This window comes from Hemicordylus capensis, chromosome 6 (assembly GCF_027244095.1).
Source record: "Hemicordylus capensis ecotype Gifberg chromosome 6, rHemCap1.1.pri, whole genome shotgun sequence".
In the NCBI taxonomy this organism is placed as follows: domain Eukaryota; kingdom Metazoa; phylum Chordata; class Lepidosauria; order Squamata; family Cordylidae; genus Hemicordylus; species Hemicordylus capensis.
Window position 1 is genome coordinate 115236959 of NC_069662.1, and position 21917 is coordinate 115258875.

Consider the following 21917-nt stretch of genomic DNA (forward strand, 5'->3'; position numbering starts at 1 on the left):
ATGCAGGTTATTCAAGCCTGCATTAAGAAAAGAGGTCAAAGCATTAAGTGGACTGGATTAAGTCACATAGCAGCCACAAGGTGAGTGTGTGTGTGTGGGGTGGTGGTGGATCTAATTTGGGATTGGAGCGTGGGGTAGGGAGGGTTAACACTTGCCCACTCTGTGTTTTTCCTGCCAAATATCACCTCTGAAGCAGCTATTGGACTTTGAAAGATTCACTCTAGTGCTGAGTGAATCGACCTACAGTGGCTACTTAACAACATGAACCAACAGTAAAAGTTAGAAGATACTGTTTATTTTGTTATAAACAATTTTAAGCCAAAAAAAAAAAAATCAAAATAATTTCAATAAATAAAAAAACTATGAAAAAGGAAAAGAAAACCAGAGGCCCTAGGAAGATCAGAGTACAAGAGCATGCATTGCTCTCCTTTGTCTCATTCTCAGGGTGCTTTCATCCAAGAGGCTGAGATCTCACAGGTCAGCACTGGGGATCAGGAGTTGGATGTGGAATGCATCTACAATTCCCTGTTTTCTCAGCTGAAGGGCAGCTCCAGTGCTCAAGAAAGTGGTGCACCTTCCTCAAGAGCCCAGGGGCTTACGGGGCTGGTTAGTTCAGAAAGAAGAAGCCTGCAGGGGGACAGGAGCAGTTCTTAAAATCCTGTATACTATAAAGGGTTGTTTTTCTTCTCCTTTCACAACACTGGAAGTGCAGCTCACCCTGTGCACTTGATAGACAGCAGGTAGAGGTCATAGAAAAGCAGGCCCTCATTATAGCAAGGCATAACAAGATATATGGAATTCATTGCCACAAGATATACTTATGGCCAATAGCTTCAAACAAGTACCAGGGAAGATCCTATTGGAGAAATTGTCAATTAAAGGATTTTGGCCACAATATCAGTGGAACCTCCAATACTTCTGAGATGCCTAGAGAAATGCTGATGTGGAGAGGAACCAGTTGTCTCTATGCCCAACCTGAGGGCTTCCTGCAGGCATCTGGATGTCCACTATTGGAAACAGGGTGCTGAGTTGCATGTCTCATTTATCTAACCCAGCAGCAGAACTCTTTCTTAGCACTGATGTTTCTATCTCATGGTTCTTCTATCTTTTCTTGCCGTCTAGAGGCCAAGCTGTATTCCAAGGAGGCTTTGAAACTCTGCTAGAGAACAAAAGTCATCCCTTGCAGAGGTCAGGAATCAACACCCATTCCCTTCCTTGGAAGGACTGTGGGTTGGATGTCTGTGTCTTGAATGTTGCCCAGTAATAGATAGAATGTGGTATGGCTCTAGTCTTAGAAGCTGCAGCATGTGAGAAAGTTTGGTGGATGGGATGGGATGAAATCTGATGTTCCAACGCAAATTACAGATGCACACATTGAAAAGCAATGTGTTGCAAAGTGTTGCAAAGTGTTTTCAATGTGTTGCACATTGAAAAGCAATGTATTGCAAAGCAGCACTGGAAGGATTTGGGGAAGAGAATGACTAAGTGTGATTGTGGGGGGTATTTCCAGCAAATATCCTCTTTTGATCTCAAAGGCATTTCCTATAGGCAGGGGTCATCCCTTCACTTCTAAGCTCATAGTCCCGACTCACAAACAACACTTTTGACTAAACCTCATTTTAGACTCTGAAGTCGAAATTGTCCTTTCCATTTGAAAGGAAGAAGAGGATGGGGATAGGACAGAAGAGGATGGCAGGATACAATAGATTTGGTTCCTCTCAGGGCCATTTCTTTTTTCAACAATGGAAATGAAGGGGTCCCATTCATAAATTTTTCCATTCCTTTCCCATTCATCCAGAAAACAAACAAACACATCTTTGTACAGATGGCAAATAAACGACAAAGAATGGAGGTTGTTTTATATATTGAAGCTCTTCACACAATTCTTGTGAAGACCTAGTGGGCTATCTGCAGGGAAGGACTGCAGACTGTCAGAAGCGGTTGCCTGAGTGGGTGGATCGCCCGCCCAGACACGCGGCAGCTCTCCTGCGGGCCGCCCACACCTTGAGGGGAGGGGTGCCGCACAGTGGTACTTCCCTGAGCCCAGCCCCCGGAGCCCAAATTGGGAGCCCCCCTCTCCCCTGAGTGTCAGCAAGCAGCCACGGCTGACACATGATAATTAAAAAAAAACTCGAGGGTAAGGGAGCACTCTCTCCCTTAACCTCATTTAAGAGGATGGCTATTTAGATGGGCTTGCTGCTGTGGAGCCACCTCAAGCCTGGTGGTTCTCACTAGTGTGCAAAACCAGGCTGGGCAATCTTAGGCCAGTTTTGCACACTCATGAGTACAGCCTCAGAGTTTTAATTATTTTTAAATTATTGTTTAAAAAAAAGAACAGTTTATATTTACTATAACTAATTGATATGTATCAAAGCATCAAAGCTCAGCCTCCACCTCCCGGCAGCCATTTTGTTTCTATATTTGTTTGTTTATTTTATTTGTCAAACTTCTATACCGCCCAAACTAGGACAGACTTCTGCCCAGGACACACTTCTGCACAATCTAGGACACACTTCCACTGTTACAATATATTATTGTTACAATAATGTCTGCCACCAGTGTGGCCATTGGCTTTTTTTTTTTTTTAACAACAATGCATCACAGTAGTGGCACATTGCAAGTCATAAGACTAAACAAAATGGCCTCAGGGAGGTGAGGGTATGCCTGGGAGCTCCAGTCCAGACTGAACTGCTAAAGTAAGAGTACACTCTTTTTTGTTCTTTGTAATAAAAGCAAAACAAAAATGAATAAAAATAAAACATAAAAGAGCGAGAACATGAAAATAAATTAAGCTAACAAGAAACGAACTGAATGACAAAGAAAAATAAATACAAAAATAAAAATCCAATGTAAATTTTTAAAAATTGCAATAGTAGTTCAAACAGGTCATTAGTTACAGCATTAAGTGGACTCGAAGTGTTTGCTCTAAGTTACAAAGCAGCCACAGGTGGTGGTGGGCAATTTAATGTACGAGAATAGTATATGCAATAGTGGGGATTAAAACATGCCCCCTCTGTACCTTTCCTGCCAAATATCACCTTTGAAGTAGCTATTTGCCTTTTAAATAGTCATGTGGTGCTGAATCATCTTCCCTGTGGCTGTTCTGGGACGTAAAATGAGCACTTCCGTCCCACTTCCTGCATTAAGCTCACTTTGTAATAACTAATGGAAGGTAACAGGCATTTTTGCCTTCTGAAGACCTTGAAAGCTCAAAGTGAGGGCCAGAGCACCAGTTTTTCTCCTCTCTCTCATTCACAGAGTTCTTTCATCCTGGGGGCCAGGATTCCACATGCCAGCATTGAGGAGGAGGGGTTGGAAAGGCAACATAGCACCAGTTCACCCAGGAACACCAGGGACCATAGAACTGGATCACCTCCCCTGGGAGTCCTGGGGTGGGGGGGCTTCTTAGTTTAGCCAAAAGAAGCCTGTAGGGAACATTAGCATTTATTAAAACATTAGCAATTCTTAAAAGTCTGAGCACTATGGAGAGATGTTTTTCTGCCTCTCTCACAGAACTAAGTTCAATCCAGGCAATTGATTGGCATTAGGTGCAGGACCAAGACAGGAAATGTTGCCCCCAGCACACCCCCTAAGTAAACCTATGGAATTCACTTTCACAAAATATGAATACGATGAATATTTATATACCGCTTTTCAACAAAAGTTCCCAAAGTGGTATACATACATACATACATACATACATACATACATACATACATACATGCTTATTTTAAAAAATGGCTCCCTGTCTCCAAAGGGCTCACAGTCTAAAAGAGCGGCTTCTTTTTTAGTCTGTGAGCCCTTTGGGGATTGGGAACCATTTTTTAAATTTGTATGTATGTATGTAAGTATGTATGTATGTAAACCACTTTGGGAGCTTTTGTTGAAAAGCAGTATATAAATATTCATCTTATTCATATTTTGTGAAAAATGCACTGCTCTTCCCCTCCTAAATAAAGGCCACTGGAGGGATGCTGTGCAGTTGCTCTCCCCCTGCTAAATAAAGTGAATCACCACTTTTAAAAGGTGCCTCTATGCTCAGTTAGCAGGGGACGAGATGTGGTGATTGACTACTAGCTTATGACTTTAAATCATATTCATGGAAGACAGGCCAGTTGAAAGTTATTAGCCATGACAGTCATGGAACCTCCATATTTCTGGATGCAGTAAGATGCTGGGAAAGGTGGTTTTCTTCATGCCCAGGTTGTAGGCTTCCTGGAGGCATCTGGCTGTCCACTATCGGAAACTGGATGCTGGGCTACATGTATCTTTAATCTGATCCACAAGGCTCTTTGTATGTATTGATGTTCTTATGCCATGTCTCATTTTTCCTCTCAGAGTCTGGAACCCACAAAGTTGGCTTGTCAAGAGGCTGCTGAACACCTACACAGTGGAAGAATTGTCCTTTGCGTAGGTCAGAAATGAACATCCACTTATTCATGTGGACAGGCTGTGGGGTGTGTGTGTGTGTCCCATGTTTCCCTGAAGGAGACATAATGTGCAATGGATCTAGTCTTAGATACTGCAGGATGGAAGAGATTTTGGTTGGTGGGATGGGAGGAAATTCGGGGCTCCACTAGAGACAGACATATGGAAGAGCCCCACTGTGGAGCAGCATTGGAAGGCTCTGGTGATGAATAGTCCTAAGGGGCAAATGGTGCTTACTGCTTCTCACACTTCCATGTTCACTTTCCAACTTTACCTTACTGCAGAGCTCCAGATCAATATTTCCCCCCTAAGACATTGAAATGTAAACCCACAAATTGCTGCTCCTTCTGGGTTTGCTTAGCTAGGAGTTGAGCAGTTGGCAAGGGACCCAAGACATTATGAAAGATTCTTTTTGGCAGAGATGCTAAATGCCTTTTGTTCTAAGAGGCATTTCTTATCTTAGAGGATCATATATTAATTGGAAACCTCAAAGCTCCATAGAGCGTGATGGATGACCCCAAACTATCTCTTCCTTTGGGAAGTGTGATCACCAGGGATAAGCTGCTACCTGGACTATATCCGTTTCTTGAGTTTGGTTCCTTTCAGAAGCCTTGGAAGGTCAAAATAAGCACTGTAACACTCCTCTTTCTCTTCTTGCTGCTCTCCAGATGTGGATGACACAATGCAATGCATGTGGCTGTACCCTCAGTACAGCCAGGTACCCACTTCTCAGCTGCGGGGGTAACAGAAATAGTCCAGGGATTGGAGCAAGATCCCTAGGAGCTGGGGAACATTTAATTTAGCAACAAGAAGGCTGAAGGAAATACTAGCCTTTCTCCTCCTCCTCCTCCTGCAAGTCTCCCTCCCTCCCTCCCTTCCTACAGACTCTTCCTACTAGTTCTCTCTTCCAGTGGGAGAGGGAATAGATGAAGTGCCACGTTACCCATTGGTTGCACATGGTGGTTGCATGCCTTCCCAGTCTCTGTGAGAGGTTGCAGTTGCTTCCGTAACCTCCTGACCTGGGCTGCCACCCCTGCTATAAGCTGATTCATGAACCCCCCAATATTTCTGCCCAAGGAAGTCCTGCATTGAGGAAGTTCATTAAAGAGAACAGAAACAAGGGATAAGGATTGGTGGCAAAGCCCCCTGGTCTAGGGTGTGTGGGTTCGCAAGCATTTTAACATTTTTTAAAAAATTAAAATTCAGTACTTACTCACACCAGGGTGCTTCTCTGAGGGTGTGTGTGTGTGTGTGTGTGTGTGTGTGTTCCATAGAAGTTCCTTCTCCCCGCACCAGCGTTCCTTATGTCAAAAATCACCCGGTAATTTTTGAGCCATTATCCTGTGGAGGCCTCCTCCCCCCACCCAGCATTCTTCAGCCCGTTCTGGGCCTTCCTCCCCTCACAGTGGCCATTTTGGAGGCCATCACACATGCACAATGGACCTCTGTGTGGCTTGGGTCATGACCTGGCCATGCAGGGGCTCATGGTGCTTGTGCGGCAGACTGCAAAATGGCCACTGCGAGGGGGGGGAGGAGGCCTGGAACGGGCCAAAGGATGCCCAAACCGGGCAATTTTTGACATAAGGGAAACCTCTGCAGACCCCCCACAGCCTCGGAGAAGCCCCACCCCAAAGGGGTAAGTACTATGTATTTTTTTTTTAAATTAAAAATGCTTACACCCCCCGCCCCCGAATTGCCAAGCAGGGGTGTGTGTTTTTGTCTGGGGTCGAGCCGAACCAGGGGTGGTTCGACTCGACGTCGAACTGGTTTGCACATCCCTCGCTCCCATTTCTTAAGGTAAAAAGGAATGTTCTGTGATGGCTTGCTGCTGATTGCCACTGCAAGGCCATGACAGACCCCCAAAGTCTGCTTCATAAATAACACTTTAACTATATGGCTATATAGAGACGCAAAGGAGAGTATTATACTCTTGACCTACTGTGCTTGAGTGATCTTGCAGTTAAGGTTAAGTATCCCATGTGGCATTAGCAGATTCTAGAGATATTTCCCTTGCCTTACTATGCAATAATAAAATGGTTTCTATGTAAATCCAAGAATGCATGCTTTCTGTGGTATGCATCAATAATGTAGAGGGCATTTTGCCTCCAGCCCACCTCTTTCCCTTATGATTTTTACAACCATAATTCTACATTTACTTACCATGAACAATTGTCAAACTAGCTGTCTGGTCTGTGTCTGGGAACAAAGGAATCACTCAGCCATGGTGATAAAATGAAGAGTCATGGGGTAGAAGAATTCCACACCATGGAAGAAATCCAGAGCTGGTCAACCTTTTGTGTATACTTGACACCAGTTCTTCAGGTTGCCAAATGACTGCAGTGAAATAATGCTTATATTTAAAAGGAAGGACTTTGTGTACTTCTGTGTGCAGGACAGAAACTGTGAAGGTTAATTTATGGCTACCTAATTGAAGTTGCTAGAAACATTTGTTGCTAGAAACATTTGTACATGGTGGCAAACAAGTTGTTCATGTGGGGAATCTCCACATGAGTTGCTGCCAGGAATTACGTGATGCTGACACAGAGACTTTCCACTAGGGATGTGCCAAAATACACAGCCTCTTTAAAGTGGAAGAGAGCAGGTCCATACCAGCTCCTCCTCCGATGGCCACCATTGCTGTAATCCCGGCAATCGCCCCCAACTATGCCTGCTTGCCAGCCGGGTGTCTCCCAGCTATCTCTGCGTATCGGAGTCATGCAGGGGCAGCTGGGAGACACCCCACCGGTGTGCGGGCATAACTGGGGGGAGTGCCAGAATTATGGCAATGACAGCCATCAGAGGAGGAGCAGGTATGGACCTGCTCTCCTCCAAGGACTGTGAAAGCCCTCATTTTAAAAGGGATGCGCTTGCAATTTGGATGCCTGAATTGCATACCAGCACATCCCTACTTTCCACATGATAGGGCAATCAACATATTGATGTGGGTGACTCTGGGCCAGTCACTTCTCTCTCAGCCTAACCTACTTCACAGGGTTGTTGTGAAAGAGAAACGTAAGTATGTAGTACACCACTCTGGGCTCCTTGGAGGAAGAGCGGGATAGAAAATGTAAATAATAATAATAAAATATAATATTGAGTAGTCTTCATACTTTATTTATTTATTGTTCATTTTTTCTATAATTCATGTCAAAACAGTTTACAAAATTTAAAATACTATAAAATTCCAAAGAAGTTACATTTAAAACCTTAAAATCAAACATTAAAACCATAAACACCAAGAGAGGTGGCCCAGAAGGATACCATGGCCAATGGTATCGAATGCCGCTGAGAGGTCCAACAGGGACGCACTCCCTCTGTCTAGTTCCTGGCATAGGTCATCCACCAAAGCAGTTTCAATCCCAAACCCAGGGTGAAAGCCAGATTAAAAAGGATCTAGATCAGGCCTGCTCAACTTCGGCCCTCCTGCAGATGTTGGCCTAAAATTCCCATAATCCCTGGCTATTGGCTGCTGTAGTTGAAAAAACAGTTGGGGGGCCTAAATTGAGCAGGCCTGGTCTAGATAATCTGTATCATTCAAGACCCTTTGCAGCTGCATAGAAACCATACGTTCTGTCACCTTGCTGAAAAAGGCAATAGATTACAAGTGCCATGTAATATATATGAATGTTTGAAATTCCTGTCTACAGTTGAATCTGGCAAGTTCACATCAGACAATAGTTGCATACACAACAAATTAGTTGTCCCATAGAATGGCAAATTGCATGTTGTGACCTATTTGCTTAGTATATTAGCCTTCCTCCTAACAATGCATAAGAGGAGTCTTGAAGGTAGAGAGCAAATACTGAAAACCCACACCATAATGTCTTGGTTGCTGAAACATGCTGTACAATCAGGGGTTTGTCTTTTTTATGAGTTTATTATTATCTGGAACTTTATCACAGTTTTTATAGTGATGCTAATTTCAACTGTTCTCAGACAAAACTAAGAGTGAGTGAAATAAAAAAAGCTCTGAGTCACTGAAATGAAGTATGCAATTCTGAATTCAGATCTTCACAGGTAATGTAATGGCACATTCAGATGATAGCTTCCTCCAGACTTGTAGTGCCAGAAATATGGTTTGTACACTGTCAGGTGGGCCAAACGTATACATTGACACTTGACATGCCATTTTTTTCTGAGCTGGTAGCAGCAAACGTGAGGCATGGTGCATATGCTCATGAAACTGGAGGCAAGAGGGAAATGCACAACTTTCTGTTTAAGGTTACCAGACTGTATTTTATTATATGATGTATATGTGGCCATAAGTGCATATGGTGCTTAAGTTTAACAGAGGCAAAACAGATAGGTCCATTTCCCCAAGGAGCTTACAGTTTGAAATAAAGAAATGGGAAAATAATGGAGGCAGGGCAAGGAGCAACAAGGGCAGCACAGAATGAATGTGGGCAAATGCAGTTATATATAAGGGCTATTCACACATCACATTGTATGCATGTACCATTGTATGCATGTACGTCAACACAGGGACTGGATCTCTCAAATGCAAAGTGCAGATTTTACACATGTACAGAACTCAGGCGGTATGCACAATGAACATAATATGTGCTAGAGCTATATGTAAGAGTTGTTTACAAGGAACGAGAATTAAGGATTTAAACCAAGGGCGTCATGGGTGGGGAAAGGGTTTTAAGGAGGAAGGTGAGAGAAGAGAGGGGAGTGGCTAACTAGTTTCCATACAAAAAGTATATAATACTTCAAGAGTTTATAGGACAGATCAGGGGCGTAGCTAGAGGAGAGGGGGCCCATGTTCATCCCTCTCTCTGGCGGCCTCCCCAGAGTGAGGAAGATAATTAAGAAAATAGGGAGGGGTGGAGGTGGACGGCCTTCAGGAGCTGGGGGCCCGTGTCCTTTGAAGCCTTTTGCTCAATTATAGCTACGCCCCTGGGACAGATTCTTATATTTCTTACACCTGCTAAAATAATACTGCATTCAGCAGTGAAGAAGATCTAAAATATTAGAACTCCAACCCTAAGAGCATTTATGGGGAAACCTCATTAAGTTTCATGTTGGATCTGTGTCTTTTTCTATGGTCATTCATTCAAGTCACCTTATATGGACTTAAGGCAACTTTGAATAAATAGTATGGTTATGGGGAAAAAGCATGTAATCCTGTTTTATATTTTAGTATCCTAACAGACAATCATGCTTTAGTACTACAGCAATACAATGCAATTAATATGGCTTGTCTGAAAGTTTTAAGTAATGTATATACCATTTTTTTTTGGCTTCAGGCAAGTGACTGCACTCCAGCCATTTATGGACATAGCTACTAGACTGTACAGAAAGTATACATTTATCTCATCTCCAGCATTTCTTGCCAAGGAAAGAAATATAGAGGCTACTAGCTCTACAACTGGTAGAGTATAAAAAGCTTTAAAATACATAAAATACATAAAAATACATAAAAATACAAAAATACATAAAAAGCTTCTTGCAAATAGAAAACTGGCATGTCAGGGAGAAAGCTTGAATCTCAGAAACTTGCCAGTTGCACTAGTTCTGTATTTGGAGGGAAGTTTTAGCACAGGACAGCATTTAAGAATGTGTTTGTTCACCTGCAGTTTGGAGTGGTACGGTTCATTGTACACGGTTTGGAGTTTGCAGTTTGGAGTGGTACGGTTCATTGTACATCAACACTACTACCATTCTTGAAGATGAAGGCTTGGGTAGCCATTATTACTAGAAAAAGTTTCTTCCGAAAATGATGGGCAAGAAGATAATTGCAGCCTTCTCTTTGGGTCTAATCTATCTTTGCAGATAATCTGTCTTCTCTATGGGTTTATTCTGGAAGAAGGGACCTCGAGGGAAAGTTCTCCCCCCCCCTTCATAAAATGGCTCTGTCACACTTTGCTTTCTTGTTGCACCCTCATTGTGCAGCTTTCCCTGTATGCACAATAGTTACAATGTGACAGTTAATGTGAGGGGCATGTGCTGAGTTGTTGATTAAATAACCATAAACAGCAGAGTAATGTCAGAGGTATTTGAATGTCTTAGGATTATTTTTTGTATTTGATTTGTAATTATTTCTTCACAATAGAAACCATGTTATGTGCTGGCAGTGCTAAGATTCTGTGTTGGTGACAGTTGTTCATTTTATGTGTCATAGTTTTTTGTATTATTTTTTTTCTGTTGTGGGCAATTGTATTTTTAACTGTGGTCTGAAGTGTTAGTGATGCAGTTTCTTAGACAGCCAGCAGATGTCACTGGTCAACATGAGCACTGTTAAAAGGAAAAGACCTGAAACACATAGAATGTTGGAAAGGCAAGCAGCCATCAGAAGCCAGGCCCTCCACTGAAAACAATGGAAGGATAACAAAAGTAATTAAGCTTCTGAGGTGATGGTTTTCTGCAGGGAGATGGAATGTACTTCAGGTCCGAATTTTAAATGTTCCAGAAAGTGAGGGGAAGTAAACATTTTTGAATGTGAGCAACCAACCCATGACAGACACTTGAAAATTATATAAGTTAGATAGAATTATCATTATCATCATCATTATTAATATTATTACGAATATTTACACATCACTACAATAAAAGCTTTCAAAGCAGTTGACATAGCATGGGAAGTGGATTCCTTGTCCCAAAGGAGCTCACAATATCAAAAGAAACAAAAGAGCAACCAGTGTACCCTCTAACAGGGATTCTCAGATGTTGACTACAACTCCCATAATGCCCATGCAAAAGCCATTGCAGCTAGGGATTCTGGGAGTTGTAGTCAACAACATCTGGGAATAGCTGTTAGAGAGAACACTGCTGACAAAAGCCACTGGGAGGGGCGCTTGGTCTTAATGCCCAACAATTATTATTCCCTTGCTAAACATGAGAGCTACCAGTTTAAAAGATGCCTATTAGCCAGTCTGCAGAAACAGAAATAATTCTTAATTTATTATATTATGGTTCTGGAATTTCAATACAACTAAAAATACCAGCACTCTGTATTTCCCATGAGTATACATTACTCTGAACACTACAATACAGCTGAATTGCTAAACATCTTCAGCATAATCCTTAGGAACATAGGAAACTGCCATATACTGAGTCAGACCATGGGTCTATCTAGCTCAGTATTGTCTGCACAGACTGGCAGCAGCTTCTCCAAGGTTGCAGGCAGGAATCTCTCTCAGCCCTATCTTGGAGAAGCCAGGGAGGGAACTTGAAACCTTCTGCTCTTCCCAGAGCGGCTTCATCCCCTGAAGGGAATATCTTGCAGTGCTCACACATCAAGTCTCCCATTCATATGCAACCAGGGCAGACCCTGCTTAGCTATGGGGACAAGTAATGCTTGCTACCACAAGACCAGCTCTCCTCTCCTAAACTTCCTTACTTTAGTTGGACATAGATCCCACTGTGTGCAATGGAGATGATTACCTAGCAAATTTGTTTGGGGAAGAGCAGCCATAATTAGGCACCATTTACTCCACTGATTTGAGTGGGTTTAAGTGCTTCTAACTCAGAGCTGGATGGCGGCCTAAAGCATCAATGCCAGGGAGAAACTGAAATCAATGATGTTTTCTTCTGAATAGACACATTTAGGCTAATCTGCATTATTCTTCAGATCCATAGTTAATAGCACTGATTCTATTGTATTTTTAAAAGGTAAGATAATTTGCTATTCAGCTGTTCAGATGGAACTATATGTACTGCCACAAATATCAAAGGAACTGTATCATCCAAATAAAGTCAGACACAAATTAATCCTACTGAAATAAAAGGAATTTAAACACTGTTCCTTAATGGACCTGTAGCAACATCAACAACAATATATAATCTGTTGACTTATTTTTCTCAGGATTGAATCTTTATTGAACACAACTGCAGAAAAACTTCTGAATGCTGAAAACCTAACAAAGAGTAAAAGAGCTCAAGATCCTCTGGCCCTTAGGCACTGGGTGGCTAAATCATGGCCAACTGCCAGCATGGCAAAAATTCCTAAAAATATCTAAAGTAGGAAAAAAGAGCACAGACTCATTTCCTATTGCTCTGGCTTCCTTCATGACCTTTATGAAAAAGAGATATAATTGGACGCAGAACTCTGTAGGTCCTGTAGGTGCCATAGTATGCAATGTGGGTCGGGATTCAATTTTTTATGCAGTGTATTGCATGTAGATTTGTGTAGGTTGTGTTACTAAAAAAAGTAAAACTTTGGGTCAAAATTCAGTCAGCCTCATCCAGCATGGGAGATCCAGATGTGCAGATGCAGGCCTGTGTATGCACAGCTGATGGATATGCACATCTGTTGGCATCCACATTGTTCATCTACATCTTTTGATGTAGATAGGAATGTGCATTCCCATCCAGGGCTACTAGTAATTACATGAGACTAATTGTCGATGAGAGCTGGATCAGGGCCAGTGAATCTTCAAAGTTAAATGTCTAAAGTAAAAACCTAAACCTATATCTTACAATCTTTGCTCAGGTATGTACTGCTAAAAAGATCTTTGTAACTGGAAGGGCAAGTTTTTGTAGTCTAGTTCCCCCTTAGGAATAGGGTTGAGGATAGTTATTAAACATCTGGTAGTCTCACCCTACTCGAGCAGGGAGTGCATAGAACATTTACTGTGGATCTGGGAATCATCCTTTCTTGCCGAAGAAGAGTTGGAGGTCTCAAGTGACATTCCATTCTTAAATGAAAGCAAATGGTCCCATCAGAAAATGCCTTATCCACAATGTTATTCAACCAACATGAATTACAGATGGCACATAGATTACTTCCACAAGTAGGCCATAAACTTGAGAGAGTTTTACGTGTGTGTGTGTGTGTGTGTATGTGAGAGAGGGTGGGGGGTGGGGACAAAGTGCTTAAAAATTTAAATATGTTTGGGAACACAGTGGTTAAATTAGGCAACTTCATCATATCTCCTCATTGACTAAACATCACTATATTTAACAGCCAAAGAAAATAACAGCTCTTTATATGAAGTCTTAGTTGTTCATGTTTGAATGCTAGATACATTGTGCAGCGAGGTGTAAGACACATTTGTATGCTGTTTTTGTACCCTTTAGAACCTTAGTGGACTTCAAACCCAACAATAGTAATTCCCATTGCATTCAGAGGAGTTTACTTTACTCCTGAGTATGCATCAGATTGCAACCTAATAAATATATCATGGGACAGCCTAACATAGATATGGAAATGAAGATAGGAAAGTGCCTACTACTGAGCATCAAAATAAAACGGGCATTTAGGATGAGGCGGCGGGGCGGGGGACGGTATAGGTATGATATTTTTGTGTGTTCTCTCTAATTTTTTTCATCTGTGTGTGGAATGAATTTTGTTCTGGGTGGCAGTATCAAGGCAATGTATGTGTACCTGCATTTAGAATGAAGCCTTCCTGGTTCAACCTGAACAGGATCTAAAATTAACTGAGCGGACATCAAAAAATGTGTGAGCATGCACACACACTGATCTGAAGGCCTGTTAAAGCCACCATGCTGAAGCTAGCCAGGGCTGGGATTGTCTGTTCATGCAGCTAAGAAAAGCACATATGCCACCTCAGTGGTGTAGCAAGGTCAGAAGGGCCTCATGAGCATTGGTCAAATTGTCCAACAAATGAGCACTGGCCTGCTCCTCAAAATTATTTTGAAGTGCCATAGGTGTCACCAATTTTTTTTACACTTCGTTTTGTCAGCGGCAGTCACTACCAACACAAAGTCCCTTCTGCAAACTCCCCACCCCGCACTCCCTGTGCAGTGCCTCCTGGCTGTCACATCTCAGCTGGCTTGCACAGCAGTAACGGGCTGAACGGCCTCTTTCCTCTCTCCAGAAAAATAGAACCAAAGGCCTTTGCTCGATTTCACTCGAGAGAGGACGCCAGATGCTTAGATGAAGAAACATAGTCAGTAATGCAATATTTCATGGGAATGTTGGTTGTTGTCTTTGTACTGTGTCTTGTCCAGATTGATAATCAAGATGTGCAGGGAATGTTCTTCCCAAGTTCCTATTGCATATAAAAATTGACCAGAGAATCTAGCAACCTTACTTCGATAAAGCCTAGCAGAGAACTGTTTCTAGCATGTAACCTGATCTTACGCTCCACAATTACATTCAGTCACAATCACTGTAGTGATATGAGGGAACACAACACTGGCAAGAATCTGCAAGGTACTGACAATGGGCAGATGATGAATATATATGAACAGATATGATTAACTTTTAGCTGGGGCCTGAGGAGCATTCTTACACCCCTGCACTCACAAGTTTTACTCAGCAAGTTTCCTAGACATCGGTAGGAATCACTTTCAAGCAAGTGTGCTCAGGACTGCACACTTTATTATGCCTCTGTGGCACTGGCCTGTAGCTGATTCAGGGGCTAAGCAGGAAATTGGCAGACCTCATCTGTATTTTGAGGTGACATTTTGTGTGTGTGGGAGTGGACTTTTTTTTTTTTTTTTTTAAAGAAAAGCCGTAAGACTGTGACAGGATCTATCAAGTTTTATGTCACAAAGCTGTGACAGGAGGGACTGTTTGTGCCAGTGGTATACACCTATGGAGGTTTGGAGAAAGAAAACTAGATAACAGAAATAATGTTTTGTGCATTGGATTGTTTTGTTTGAGAAAAGTGCCCAGATGTCTCATTTGGCTTAGAATAGTATGGGATTGAAGGCTGTGTCTACCACAGGCTCATGTGGTTTTCTTGGTAGAATACAGGAGTGGTTTACCATTGCCCCCTCCTGTGCAGCGTGAGATGATGCCTTTCAGCACCTTCCTATATCACTGCTGTCCAATATAGCTCTTTCCCATATTCTGGAAAATGCACCAGCAGGGATTTGAACTGACCGCCTCTTGCTCCCTAGGCAGGTTGCTTCCCTGCTGAGCCATTAGGTGGCTTGGGATATGGGTGAGGGAAAATAAACCTACTAGTCTGGTGGCTATAGGTCACCTCCTGCCTCAGAGGCAAGTTGCCTCTAAATACCAGTTGCAGGGAAGCAACAGCAAGAAAGAGGGCATGCCCTCAGAGGCATCTGGTGGGCCACGGTGTGAAACAGGACGCTGGACTAGATAGGCCTTGGGCCCAATCCAGCAGGGCTGTTCTTATGAACAGATCCTAACAGACCTGTTCTTTCTTTCCTATATATTGCCACACTGGTTCAGATAGAGGGAAAGCTTGAGGATCAATTCCTTACATAAATTTTTGTTGCGGGAAGGGAAGACTCTTGCGGGGGTGGGGAGGAAACTATGTTTTTGGGGAGTTGCGTGTAAAATGACGGGGGGGGGGGAAACGTTACAGGTCCAGGGAGATATCTGCATCCCCGTTGCTACAGAACGCTCCTTTGGTTCCCAAGCAGAAGGTTCAGCCTTCTAATAGACGTTTGTGTAAATACACTCTAATCTGTGGTAAACCGTGACTATTGCTTTTGGCAGGCGGCTACTACGCCGTACAATTGTAAAGCTAGGCTGGCTTGCTGCTCATGCCTTCTCTATAAATTGAAACCATAGAGCACTTTATCTTCAGCCCGCGTGCTTGAATCCCATCCCGCCCCCCGCCTGCCCCCCCCCTTCCTCTCCGGCCCGGACCGAGAAGTTTCTAATTCTGATTTTCCCACTTTGCGCCCCTGCTGCTTGGCTACACCGAGCCGATCCCAGGCAGCTTCAGCCCCCTCCCCTCATCTTCTGAAGCCACCCCCCCGCTCCGCTCCTCCGGTCCGGCTGTCTCCTTCCAATCGGCATGGGCTGTCCTTTCTCCTTCCCTCCCTCCTCTCCCCTCCTTCCATCCGATCTTCCAGTGAGTCCCCGGGGACAAAGTGTGGGAAGTGCGAGTTTCCGCTCCGTTTGTCTGTCCCCGGCCGCCTCCCCCGCCTTGCTCTGCAAGCCCAGAGAGCAGCAGCCCAGGCAGAGGCAGCAGGAGGGTCGCAGGGAGCGAGAGCAGACCGCCGATCCTGCCTACCCTTGGCGGGGGCTGCAGCAGCAGCGGCAAGCCATGGAGTCACCGGGCTGCGCTGCCAGTGAGGAACTTTCGGCTTTCTGACCCGATCCTTCCAGACGGAGAAGCTGCTGCTGCTGGCCCCTGAGCTCTCGCCTTTCGCTGTGCAGCAGCCGTCGAGCCAGACTCGGGCAGCGCGTCCCAATAGGCAGCGGAGGAGCCCGGTCTACAGCCGCTGCGCAGGAGAGGGGGATGCCGGAGAGACGCCGAGGGAGCGGCGGAAGCAGACCGCAGCTCGCCCTAGCGGGATGGAGCCACTGCCGCCGCCGTTGTCGCGCAGGGTCCGCCCGCTGGAGCTGCTGCTCGTCTGCTGCTCCTTGGTTCTGCTCCCTCCTGCAGTAGAGCCCATCTGCCCGGAGCCATGCGACTGCCAGCAACAGCAGCACCTCCTCTGCACCAACCGGGGGCTGCGGGCAGTGCCCAAGGCCGTCGAGCCGCAGGACATCCTCACCTACAGCCTGGGCGGGAACTTCATCGCCAACATCTCCGCCTTCGACTTCCACCGCTTGGTGGCGCTGCAGCGCCTAGACTTGCAGTACAACCGGATCCGCACGCTTCACCCCAAGGCCTTCGAACGCCTGGCGCGCCTCGAGGAGCTTTACCTGGGCAACAACCTGTTGACTGCCTTGGCCCCGGGCACGCTCCGCCCCCTGGTCAAGCTGCGCATCCTCTATGTGAATGCCAATGAGATTAATTATCTGAATTCAGTGTCTTTCGCTGGCCTGAGCAGTCTGGTCAAGCTGCGGCTGGACGGCAACGCTCTGGGCTCGCTGGGCGATGCCACTTTCTCAGGGCTGACCAATTTGCTCTACTTGCACTTGGAGGCCAATCGCATCCGCTGGCTGAGCCGCAATGCTTTTGCCGGCCTGGGGAAACTCCGCTTTCTCGACCTGTCTGGGAACCAGCAGAATTCGTTGCGCCATGCAGACACCTTCAGGCCTATGCACTTGCTCAACACTCTCTTTCTCTCCGGCAACAACCTGCAGCAGCTGGGAAACGGCCTCTTCCAACACTTGTCCAGCTTGGCCAAGCTGTCGCTGAGTGGGAACCGCCTGGCTTGGCTGGCACCAGAGGCCTTCACAGGTCTGGGGGCCCTCAAGGAGATGCGGCTGGAAGGAAACCTGCTGACCCAGCTGCCGGCCACCCTCCTGCAGCCACTGCAAAGCCTAGAGGTGCTGGACCTGAGCCACAACTTGCTAGCTGCTCTCCACCCTGCTGCCTTTGGCCACCTGCACAAGCTGCGGGAGCTCAGCTTACAGGAAAATGGTCTGACCACTATGTCTGGGGACCTCTTTGCCTCCAGCCCAGCTCTCTACCGCCTCGATCTTGACGGGAACGCCTGGAACTGTGACTGCCGCCTGCGGGGCTTGAAGCACTGGCTGGGCTCCTGGCATTCCCAGGGGCGGCTCCTCACCGTGTTTGTGCAATGCCGCCAGCCGCCTGCCTTGGCTGGGAAGTACCTTGATTACTTGGAGGATGCACAGCTCCTACCTCCTCTCAATGGCTCTTCTTGCTCTGGAGGGGCTGCCTCTCCTTCTCCCCCACCCCCTAGAGGCAACAGCAGCTACAGCCCAGGCCTAGCACAGGGAAAGCTTAGCTCCCCACCCTCTGCCTCCACCATTCAGCTGGTAGGCTCCCAGAAGACGTTAGCTCCAGAAAGAGAGAGCTGGGCAGGTGACACAAGTGCGACAACTTCAGCATCCCGCTTACTGTTCAGTACTAGGCCACCTTCTCTCCCAGGTGCTGCTTGGCCTAGGCGGGCAGGGAAACACCACTTGGTCTCTTCAGTGTCTGGCATTCCCCCGCTAGTCACTGACCCCTGTGATTTTAACACCTTGTTTCTTTACAACCTGTCAGTAGATGCCGTCAGCGCCAGTGCAGTGACTGTGCGCTGGGGGGTCCGCCCGCATCGCAGCCCTCGTCTTCTCGGGCCGGTGCGCTTCAGAATCCTTTTTGATCGCTTCGGAGCAGCTGTCAAGTTCCAGCGTTATGTGTATCTTCCCGACTGGAGTGAACCAACGGCCACCCTCCAGGAGCTGCGCCCAGATACCCCTTACCTGGTCTGCGTGGAGGGAGTGATTGGGGGCCGTGTCTGTCCAGTGGCTCCACGAGACCATTGTGCAGGGCTGGTCACCTTGCCAGAAGAGGGTGCAGGTACAGGTGCAGCTGCTGCTGTGGCAGGTGGGGCCCAAAGCCTGGACCATCAGCTCCTCACCCTGGTGCTGCTAGCGGTGAACGCGCTGCTGCTTTTTCTGGCCCTGGCAGCCTGGGCCTCCCGCCTGGTGCGGAAGAAGGTGCTGGGGTGCCGGCGGCGGAAGACAGCATCGCCGGTACACATCAGGCAGATGTATTCAACCCGCCGGCCCCTACGCTCCATGGGCACGGGTGTCTCTGCAGACTTTTCTGGTTTCCAGTCCCACCGACCACCCCGCAGCACCGTCTGTGCCTTAAGTGAGGCTGACCTCATTGAGTTCCCCTGTGAGCGCTTCATGGACAGTGGTGGTGGAGGAAGCAGCAGTGCCCAGCGCGGAGACGATCATCTGCTGCAACGGTTTGCAGATTAGAAGCGTGGCCTGATCAGAGGTTACAAGGTGCAGCCTTCCCTTATGCTGGAATTACAGGGCTCCTGATGTCATAACTTAGCAATGTCTGCTGGGAACCATTGATACTTCTTGGCTGCAGGCCTGCCACTGAACAAAAATGGCAGCTCATCAGCCAAATGAGGAATGGCTCTAAAATAGGATATGCTCTGAAATGCAACTAAGGCTCCCTTGAAATGTTTGCTGAAGGTTGTATTTGCTTAAGTGGTCCTACAGCAGGGTTGCACCACTGTTCTTTCAAGGCACCAGTGCTCTTTACTGTAAGTGGGTGGGCACTGGGTCTTGTTCATGGTCAGATACCAATATTAGGCAGGTCTTTGTGGGATGGTGTCTTTTTAAAAAAAGTTTTCCAATAATCTTTTCCTCACAGAGTCTGGTGGTGGTTGTTTTCTAACTGTTTGTAATTATCCTTAACCTGAGGATATAACTCTGTAACTAATTATAATTGTTCTTGGCCAGGAAAGGAGCTGGAATAATGAGAGTGAAATGAAAAAGAAAGTGGTGCTCTGTGTGTGTGTGTGTGTGTGTGTGTGTGTGTGTGTGTGTGTGTGTTCTTAGCTGAACTGGTTTCTGTGCCATTTGGGTTTTCTTTAACTCTCATCTCACACCATTTTAAGTGCCATTTCCATCAGCTAATGCAAGGTCAAGTCCTAAAGGCTTTTCCTCCACAGAACTAAACTTAGATATTACCTTCCCATGTGAACACCACAGAAAGCTGTTTTCTGGCCCTCCATGCAGAAGCAGTCCAATAAATTCTCATCCTTTATGCCACTGAATCACAGAGAGCCTATGTATATCACTGCTGCCTCCTCCAGGCATATGCTTGCACTGCTGTGCATATATTGTATGCATTTGGAGCAGCAGAGAGGGCAAGGATAGTTGAAATACAGTATTATACTTCTTCATGGAGTCGCACCACAGGAATGGACTGATCAGTAGCACTCACAAGAGAAACAATAATTGCCATGCCTTCTTTGCAGGAAATGAAAATCAATGCAATTTCAGATACTGACTTTAATTATTGCATCAGAATGCATAATCCTGCATTCTTTATTTAAGAAGAGCTAGGTTTGCCACTCAAATAATGTGAATACAAATTACTATTATGGCACGGACGTTTCTTGAACTTTTAATATTGAACACTGACTTTTTAAGCACATCATGTCTGTTTGCCTAAAACATTTCCCCCCCCAAGAACTGCCTTGGAAATGAATGTTAATGTGTGAGTAATTTGGAGAAGTTAGAATGATGCATTTTATATTGACCAGCCTTTTTAAAAAATCAAATTAATGCAAGATGTTTTTAATGTGTGTTTATATAACTATGCAAAAGATGGATGCTACCAGTTTTGGTCCTGCGTGGCTAAATTGCTAACACCACTAGGAAAAACTAACTCAAGTTTATTATAATTTGTTTAGAATGAATTATTTTTACAATGGTCTTGAATAAACACTTTTTGGTACTTCTATAGCTTAACATGTGGTTTTATTATTATTATTTTATTATTATTTTATTATTTCTGCTTACAATGCTAGGCGATGAGATTGTGAGCTAGGGCCTGGTAAATAGGGAAAAGAGTCAAGTAGTAATGAAGTTACAATGCGCTCACCTACTTGCCCAGTCTTTGGCCCAGTTTGTTAGGAACATGGTGCTAGGAACATAGGAAGCTGCCTTATACCAAGTCAGACTATTGGTCCGTATAGTTCAGTATTGTCTACTCCAGGGGTGGGCCAATTTGGCCCTCAAGCTTCTGTTGAACTACAACTCCCATCATTCCCAGCCACAGTTTCTTTCAGGCAGGAGTCTTTCTCAGCCCTCCCTGGAGATGCTGGGAATTGAACTTGGAACCTCCTGCATGCAAAAAAGGTGCTCAGCCCTGAGCTATGGCCCCATCCCAAGTGACACCAAGCCATGATTTCTACATGTTTGGAGAGTCATTAGTTCATGGACTTCCTTTTTTCCTCTACAACTCTTATTTGTTTAATCAAACCCAAGATCAAGCTGTGGTTTGGTATCTTGGTTTGTAAACAATTGAGTGTTAGAACAAGTTCCCCAGGTTTGTATGTAATGCATAACCCTGGGTTTTTTTCTAAAGTGAAAAGTGGAAGCTTTCAATTTCCTCTTGTACACATGAGAGAGGAAATGAGGTGAGGAAAGAGCACATAAATCGGAGGGTCTTGTAGACTCATTCACTAAACCACTAGTGTCACATCTGAACTGGGCTTATGTGTTTGGATTTTCCCCAAACCTGATGAGGTAGGTCAAACATGAGAAAAACGGACAGACCTAAGCTAGAATCCAGAAGATAATTAAAGTGTACATAGTAACCAATACAGATTTTTTGCTTTTCTAGGTATATTTAAGTACAAATAGATTTAATAAGTTCACAAGGGAAAATGTTCTTTGTTTCCAAGCTCACCTGGCTAAGAAGTCAAAAGGCTGTTACTATGATGGGCTTCACCTTTAGAGATACCCATTAAGAAATGAGGATTTTTCTTGTGCTAGAAGGCTCTTTCCCCACTGCTAATTGACTAGCTGTTTTGAAATGTTGTATGCTGCTTACCAGTAAAGCTTCTCTTGCTCTTGATAGCATGAAAACAGTGGAGGCAGTCCTAGCTCCAGATCGACACTGGGGGGTGGGTGATGGTGGGGTGGAGGAACGTTCTTGCAGTCAGATGCAATTTTCCCAAACATAAGAAAACTCCTCTCCTCCCCTGTGTGTAGTCCATGTGCTAAGACTCACAACAGATGTATACTGCACACAGAAATTCCGTTCCATCTGTGTAATGTGGGAAACAGCCTCTGGAAAGTTCAGCCCTAGTAGTAATAATACTTCAAAGAAGCAATATTCAGATTAAGAGGTTTGCTTATCATAGGCAATATTCAGATTTAGAGGCATCAGGTATGCCAAAGAGTTCTTGTTGCATACTTAATATACAGATAAGGGCAC

General features: G+C 45.0%; 1 protein-coding gene across 1 annotated transcript; it reads left to right on the forward strand.

The window, feature by feature from the left end:
- The first annotated feature begins 16058 nt into the window (after positions 1-16058).
- TRIL (TLR4 interactor with leucine rich repeats) lies at positions 16059-20433 on the forward strand. Its single transcript, XM_053265654.1, is given in 2 exon segments — positions 16059-16408; positions 16411-20433. Coding segments are annotated over 2 exon segments (2817 nt in total). The 5' UTR covers positions 16059-16112; the 3' UTR covers positions 18932-20433.
- The last annotated feature ends 1484 nt before the right edge of the window (positions 20434-21917 follow it).